The 8,474-nt window shown below is 41.7% G+C and overlaps 1 protein-coding gene across 1 annotated transcript; it reads left to right on the forward strand.

Annotated features, from left to right (window-relative positions):
• Positions 1–11: 11 nt before the first annotated feature.
• Positions 12–8,202, forward strand: MKRN2OS (MKRN2 opposite strand). The gene is made up of 4 exons (XM_006262557.4): positions 12–295; positions 997–1,046; positions 2,377–2,539; positions 6,365–8,202. The coding sequence occupies exons 1-4, from the start codon at positions 78–80 to the stop codon at positions 6,606–6,608; spliced, it is 675 nt and encodes a 224-aa protein (XP_006262619.1). The 5' UTR covers positions 12–77; the 3' UTR covers positions 6,609–8,202.
• The last annotated feature ends 272 nt before the right edge of the window (positions 8,203–8,474 follow it).

Below are 8,474 nucleotides of genomic sequence, written 5' to 3' on the forward strand. Positions count from 1 at the left end.
GCCGGATGGGCTGCCAGCCTGTGTGACGTCACCCGCCCCCTCTGCGAGCCGGATCCCAGCGCGAGACGGCTGGCGCCATGCAGCCGTGGGAGCCGGCGGGCGGCGTCGTCCGGTTCCGCCACTGCGGGAAGTTCATCTTCGGCCCGCGTGTGCCCGCGCGCTGCCCCGCCTGCGGCCGCCGCCTCCTCTACCGCGGGCTGGAGCAGGCGCCCGTCAGCGTCCCCAGCCCCTTCGTCAACGGGCACGCGCGGCTCTGCGCCTTCCTGCTGCGGCCCACGGCCGGCGCCTTCCTGGGGTACGGCCGCCGTCCGCCGCTCGGCCTTCCCCGCCGGCTCCGGCCCCGGGCCTTTCTCAGACGCGGGGGTAGGCGCGCGTGTCCTGCCCCGTCCCCAGTTCGGGTCTTGCTGCACTTTGTCGTCTGCAAAACAGTTGGTGCGAAATGTTGCTTGGGCACTAAGCCCCTGATCTGACAGAATGGGTGCGGGGTGTGTAGCGACCTGTGTACCTGGCCCGTTTGTCTCCTTAGTGGACGAGAAGTGCGAGCCCATACTGTGTGTGTGCACGGACTGCTGTTAAAAGCTGAGTTTTCATTGAAGTTCTTATCCTGTGGGTTTGTGGTAAGGGGAAATCTGGGCCTTCATTTTTCATCTTTGGAGCCCCCATGGAGCGTGACCTGTCCTTCCGAGCCCTTTGTGGTCTCCCTCTACTGTTGCCCTGTGCCCTGCTGTGCTGTTGTTGTGGTCCAGTAGGGGGGTGTTTGGGGTGAACAGAAAATGACACTTGTACAAAATCTAAACAGCCATTTCTGGAAATGAAAAATTTCATGAGGTGTGTAATGATGTCTGCATCCATGCTCCCTCACATTCTAGTCTCAGCTGGAGTCAAAAGTACCAGCAATTAGGGAAGGAGACCTTTCAGAGTATTTTTAACGTGACCAAGCAGCCCCTGCATGAAGCTATTTTCAGTCGTAAAAACTTTATACCATTTTTCTTTCAGAGAGTATGATGGGAAATCTGATCTTCATGTTGGAATAACCAGTACTAATGGTAACAAGAGCTTTGTAATTAATCTCTTCTTAAATATGCAACATCTTTGTGTATCTCCAGTACATTTCTGGGATTTAAACTATATATACAAGTTTGATTTCACTCCTATCTTCCTGATCTTCCTTGAGAACAGTATTTCTCAACCCGTGGGTCATGACCCAAAAGTGGGTCACAAGAATATATGAAAGGGTTGTGAACAAACTCTAAAAATGGATCCACATACTTCAAAAATGGATTCTCCCTTTAAAGGAGAAAAACATGAGAAACCATGGCTTTTCCCTTGCAGGCTGGCAGAGCTCCAGCCTGCAAGGGGCTGCTTGGGCCCCTCCACCTCTCACGCTGCGGATGGGGCAGCAGGTTGGGAGTGAGGGGCACTGGGTTGGGACTGGCCATCGATGTTTACAAATGGGTCCTGGTACAAAATGGGATAAGAACCAGTGCTTTAGGGGTTAGGATTGAATAGCACTCATTTCAGAGCCAGCCAGTTGCATTCACTAATTGGATACATGCATGGTGAGTGAGATTTGCTGTTGAAAAACATCTCCAAACCTGTTGGCTCTACTACTAGAGAGCTACAGTAAAATCTGGGCTCTGCTAATGTCAAAGGAAATTGAGGTTGACAGTTTAAATGTGGGATTCTGTTTTAACATCTCAGCACTGACCAGAGAGCCCCAAAAGAAAACCACCTATCATTATAATCCCAAACTTTTAAGATTCCTATAAAATGGAACTCATGTTGGAAACCAAACCCAGCCCTATTTATCTATTCTCAGGACAAAATGCTAACAAGGTAGGCAGCCTTTGAAAGACATACTAGAAAATGTTTGCTTTACAGTTATTTGTACTGCCACTTTAAATACATTTTCCTTAACAGGACGTTGTCAGATTATAACAGCCTTTTTGATATCTGATAGAATTTTAAAAATGGAATTTAATGTGGTGTTCATCTTTTGCATTTTTCTCAATGAAAGTAGATTATCAGTTTTACTTTCCAACCCATTTTCACTGAATTATTTTGCACTAACAGAATGGGGCAACACTTGTGTTGCAGGTATGACAGTGGATTGTTTATTTTGAAATTAAAAACTATTCAGCATGTTCTGTGGGAGTTGTGTTTTTTTTTTTTTTAAATAAATTTTGCTTGTGGGACAGAATATGATGTTTTTGGTAGGGGAGGGAGTGAGAGGACAGTTTTACAGGCTTCGGTAACTGCTGTATTGCAGCAAGGAGTACCATTATAGAAAGCAGCTGCTTCATCCTGTTAGCAGAACTGTAACTTTATTTCTAATTCTCCAGCTCTTGCTAATAACGTTGCTGTTTGTATTTCCAGGACTCGTATACAATTACAATGAAACGGGCATTCACAGAGTTGAATTTGGGTGGGAACAATGCATTAGTATCCCACTAGTACAGCCAGGCATGTATGGGCTGCTTCAACAGTGGGATAAGTACCTAGAAGAGTTCTCTGCTGGAGAGGCCTGGCTTCCTCACAGGTATGTAAGTTCAGCAGATAAATTTAACAGAAAAGAGTTAATTCAGGATTGAATTGTACTAAGTTTGTGGTTCACCGCTGGTTTCATATACTTGAATCACATAGCAACAGTTTGTAAGGTCCTTTCAGACAACTAGCAGCTTGAAAATCTACAGCTTTGTTAAATGGTAATGTGTTTTGAGGGAGTGGCCAAAGTAATAGATATGCCTGCTGGAACACAGAGCCTTTATATTAGAGCCAGTTGCTCCAACAACAGAAAAATTTTTGTGCAGAAACAATAAGATCCTCTTAAGTCAGGGCTCTAGAGGTACCTGTGGTTAACTGTGGAAGCCCTGATTCTTCACAATTTTAGGCAAATCTACAGCTGGTGGGATTCATTTCTCTTGGGTACTTCTGGCTCTACAGGCTAAAATCCTGATCATGCTGAAATCTAAGAGTTTTGTATACAGAATACATCTTGATGATTTATTCCATGTCAATGATGAGGAATGGAAAAAATGCTCAATGTGACTTGTATCCAGTTCCAGCTGGCTTGCAGTGCCATACTTTTTTCTGCCAGGTAAATGCAGAAAGCCTTAAAACATTTTGAGCAAATCTGGCATGGTCATCATTGTGGGGTCATTTCTTTTTAGCTTCCATTGAGGCTGTCAGATGTAGACATAACAAGAGATGTGGCCAGGCTGGAATATACACCACCACATCACCAAGTTTATTAATAAACAAACTCACTGAGAAGACCAGTGCTTTACACATGCCTTGTATAAAGTGAATTTATGAAATGGCTTGCTTGGGTCCAATCATGTGGAGTGCTGAAGTGAACGGGAGTTAGTTTTAAGCCCAACTTGAATCACTGTTTCCGGCTGATATAGCCATGTATTTCAACATGCATAGTTTTCCCCATGTTTTGACTGAAGCCAAAAGGACTTGATTTATGATGGAATTCTCAGAAAGTGCCTGCCTGAGGAGCACAATTTCCACTGATGTTTAATAACTTTGGAACTTGTTAAGTTTCCACCCTTACTTCTAGAAAATAATTTGATGTCAAACAGAATAATGGAGGAAAGAGGGTTAGGTGTTTACATTTTTTCCCCCAGAAAACTACTTCATAGCTTTCCCTGTATACTTCAAGAATATTTAATTCCAAGATACCCTATTAATGAAAGCAAGCAATCAGCTTGCCCAAAACATGTTTGCACCTACGGTGAATGCACATCCAAATTAAGAGTAGCAGTTGGAACCTTTCAGCTATTCAGGATCATTTAGCTGGATTCTGTAGATTTAAAAAAAAAAAAACCAAGAAAAAAAAACCAGGCATATAGTGAACCAGTTTTAATTCTGCATTCTGATCCTCATAAGAGATCAGGCCAAGTCTGTTCTAGTTCTTTCTTTTGCTGCCCAGTTTTCAGAAGTGTACAATCAAAGGCTTACCTGGAGTTGAAGCAGATATATTCATCTGCTGACCCAAATGTTATTGTTCCTGGCCAAATTCAAGCTGTTAAGACTGGTGTGTAAAACCTCTGTAACATCTGGGGTGGATTGTGAAAGTAGCTCTGATGGTTGTTCTACCTTGTCATTATTTGAATCAGCTGTGATGTGTATTTTGCTGCTCAGCCAAATTCTGTGCTGACTGCTGCAATAACTATAAGCAGCTGGTTTTGTTTAAGATAGATAATGTTTGTGATTTATCTTCCTGATTCCAAAGACAGCATGTCATTCTGTAGCCATGTTTTATAACCTGACAGCTTAGTTCTCTTTCATAAACAGGCCCAGTTTAAGGGCTACAGTATGTTAAGATATCAGTCATAAAGGATCTTGGACTTCAACATAAAAAAAATCTGATTTCAGGCATCCTTTTCTAAGACCTGAAATGAAATCAGTTATACTTCTAAACTGAAAATCAGATACAAAGGTCCCAGGAATCATTGCTGCTGGCCTCATTGTTAGTTGGGCAGCAAGGGAAAAGTGAAAAATGTCTTCCACTAACTAATTTAAGAATCAACCCACTGGCTCTGAGCCAGTTTTTTTAAATAAGCCATGATTTCTCAGCTCTGCATCTAAAGACCATAAAAGTGTGGTGGAGAATCTCTTGTGTAGTGTTTTAGTAAAGTCCATATAGTTATTTTATTGTCTGAGAACGTAGAAGAGAAGTAAAAATACTTACTCTAATTCTCTATTTTTATTTAATCTACATTAAGTTTTGTGCATGGGTGCACTGAATTTTATCTTCATAGTTATGAAGAATGTAAAATTAGATGCAATGGATTAAGTAAATGCATCCTGCTAAATTAAAAAAAAAAATAAGTGCAGCTACAGTCTGTGGCAGCTGAGTTGGATCAATGAGACCTTGCAGTGGCACCTTAAATTATTGGCAGCTCTGTCTTTTTACCCATACACTTGAATACCGAGCCATGCTTCATACTTGGCGAAGGTAATTTGACAACATATAATAATGAGGAGATATTATACAGATGACCCTGTAACTAAATAGAGTAACGGCAGACTAAAGTCTATAAAATTATGCTCAAGCAATAAGGAAATCCTTTTTTTTTAATTAATTCTTGTTAGCTCTATGATGGTCCTGATTTGCCAAAGCATTTAAGCGCACGCTTTGCTGAACTGGTGCTTAGGCACGTGAACCATGACGATTCAAACATTTTAGCATTGGTGCAAGTCTCCAGTGAGAAACTGTAAGAGATTTTCCAGTTGTTTTGCAATGCAGTGACGACAGTTACCCTGGCATATGTTTACAATCACTTTATAAAAACAGTTAGCTGTGATAAATGAAGTACACTCTGGCAATAGCATGCTTAGCAAATCAAAAGTCATAGGTCATTATAAACATAATGAGCATCAATGCAGAAGAGCTTTGAAGAGAATAGTGGAAGACTGAACAAGAGTTGGTGTTCCATGTTACTGGTCTGCTGAAGACTGGACATTGCAAAAGTATTTTGTAAATCCCCAGCATTTACACGGAACTCCTGCACATTCACAAATCTCTTTGCTAAGATATAGGTAGAGCAGCATACAACATAGAGCTGTCAGCTATGCATAGGGAAGGAGAGCAGCCACAAGGTTAGGATGAGTAGATTTCTGTACAAGTAACATGGTGGGAGGTGGTTATAGAGGTCTGTGCAGTGATATATTAAGACAAAATGGTGGAAGTCTGGGACGGGATGGGAAAAGCTAGGTGGTGCTGTGTGTGAAAGAGTAAGTTATTAAAACGCACAATTATTGTGAAACATAGGAGAATGTGGAAAACCTTACAAGATGAAAACAGGTAGCTCACTTCCGCTTGGGCTGTATTACACACACACACACGAAATCTGCATAGTGCCCCACCTCCATATTATTATTTACATAAGAGCATTTCTGCTGGTTGGCCACATGTAGAATTTATTACCTGAAGTTTCACAGGTAAAAAAATATGATTTTTAGTTCAGCAGTTGAATTAGCACTGCATTCAAGATATGTCGGTGGCACATAATTTTTCATCACAGCTGTAGGAGATACCATTGTGGCTGAACAGGATACCCTTGACGGTTATCAAATTAAGAAGACATTGGTTTACAAAGTTGATTCTTTTTTAAAATCAGAATTTGTCATTGTGTGGTTTGGCATTTTGGTACCTGTATCTTGATACCCACAGTGTGCAATGTCTCAGCGTAGATAGGGAAGCTAATTATTTCAGGCATCACACACTTAAGTGCCAACATGAAGGGAATTTTACAGCTTTTGAAGGGTATGTGCTTCTTCCTCTCAGCTAATAAATGATTACCTGCCTTACACATGCAATTATCATTTAAATAACCCAGTATCTTTTTCATAGGTATGATGAACATCACCACAATTGTTACACCTATGCACTGGCATTTATTAACTGCCTATTGGCTGCACAGGGAAAGCAACAAATGGACAAAAATGAATTCACAGAAAGATTTGTGATCCCACAGACAAGGAAAGCTTCCAAGTACATAACTCTTTACCAGGCGATAGCAGAAAACTGTTTCTACACTGTTGACATTTCTGATCAGGAAAAGAATGCTTGGGAGGAGGACAAACTGTTAAATTAAAAACCACCACAGCCTTAAATACAAACAAAGCCAAAATATATATTCATGGCATGCTTGAAAACAGCTATGTCCTGCTGCATGCATGAAAAAGATTAATTTGTATTATTTTAATGATGCTAAGGTGTGTAATGAAGATGCTCTGGGTGTCACAACATTTTAAACTCTGCAACTGCTTAATTTTCTGGAGCACATGGAAAAGCAAATATATTCCTGTGTGCATTCACCATACAGTACTTTGTTTTTTCAGGCAAAAGATCATAAGTATAGTAACTTAAAGTAGCAAATTTAAACTTATAACTTTACTCAAAATAAATGTTATAGTATGGTAGCCCCTGGCACAGTATGAAAAGGCATTTTGCTTGGCATGTGCACCTTGGGGTGGATGATGGGGAGGGGACCGGGGCTGTGCTGCCACAACATGGCTTGGGCTCCTCACAGCCCCCATGCTGTCTTACCCTGGCATGCCAACATCTTACAAGTCAAGGTTGTGGGTGTTTTTGGCATTCTGCCCAAAAATATGGCTGACCCCTAGTATAACTACAGTTGCACTTGTGCATTAATGTGTGATTAAAAACAACATTAAGACAGCACTGGGATTACTGGTCACATGCTCATTATCTTCTACATTGGTTGCAACATGTAGTTTCTCAAGGGTAAAACATTTAAAAATGGAACCATATGGGATACCAGATTATGAAGAACGTTTTGAAGTTACCAATAGGCAGCAGTATTTCTTCACTTCCTTTTGATAAAACATTGTATTTTCTTGCATATACAGTGTAGCCCGAGTAAGATACATAACTTGTTGTTGGGAAGGAAGAATGTAAGGGGAAAAAAAAGATTTTTCCAGAGTTACGTATGCAGAGAGCAGAGGCAGAGCTAAAGAGTCTGCAAGGCTGTGAAATAGGAAAGAGACTGGCAATAGCTACCAGACAGCAAAACTGCTAGAAGGAAGGTTAACTTGATCAGTATAACATCTAGATCAGGGGTTCTCAATCTGTGGCCTGGCACTGGGCCGTGGTGAGTCAGCTGCCAGACCAGAAATGGCCGCAGACCAGCAAACTGTGCCCCCCCCCCGAGCTGGACAGAGAGGCCGTGGCTCCTTTTGCATGGCCTGCGGCAGTGCAGGGTTTGGTCCACCCCCCTGCTCAGGGGGTGGAAGTATTCTTATCTGTCTTTCCGCCAGAAATTCTGGCTGTGGTCAGCTGTGACTGCTGGGCTGTGGCATAAAAACTTTGGGAACCCCTGATCTAGACCATTAAAAATGAAAGACTATTGTTAATACTTGTAGAGTGAAGAACAATGGGTCATTAAGTCAACTGATTTCCCTCAGCTGCCTGAAAAGAAAGCCACTGCTGCTGCAGGGCAGTTGTATTTGGAACAGGTGCTAAAGCAGGATGGTTCTAGCTTAAGCAGAAAAATTAGCTTCCTGCTTAAGAGGCACACCAATCTGGGGAGGCTGATTTTTTGAAGAAAAAGGTGTGGTATGCAAGAAAATATGGTCTGTCTCATAACTTTATTGTACCTACATATGTTGTTACTCAGGTTGTTTGTAATTGATTGTTGCAAAAATAAATGGCTGAAGTGAAACCAGGCTCCTTGCTGGATCTCTCTCTGTCTTTCTTAAAGAATCTGGAAGGATATACTGCTTTAGCTAAAACGCTAGGGTACTGTATGTTAGCCAGAGGATTTTGCAGCCCAGAACCAGAAACACTCATCAAAATTTCCCCCAAACAAGAAGTTAAAATATTAAAAATGATCCCAATATATGCACTACTGCAGAAACAGACTGACATATACTGTGGGCCAACTTCTAATTGCTGTCACTATTCTGGTGTTATATCCTGTAAAACTTCATCGGTATTA

The sequence above is a fragment of the Alligator mississippiensis genome, chromosome 12 (assembly GCF_030867095.1).
Source record: "Alligator mississippiensis isolate rAllMis1 chromosome 12, rAllMis1, whole genome shotgun sequence".
NCBI classification, from domain to species: Eukaryota; Metazoa; Chordata; order Crocodylia; family Alligatoridae; genus Alligator; species Alligator mississippiensis.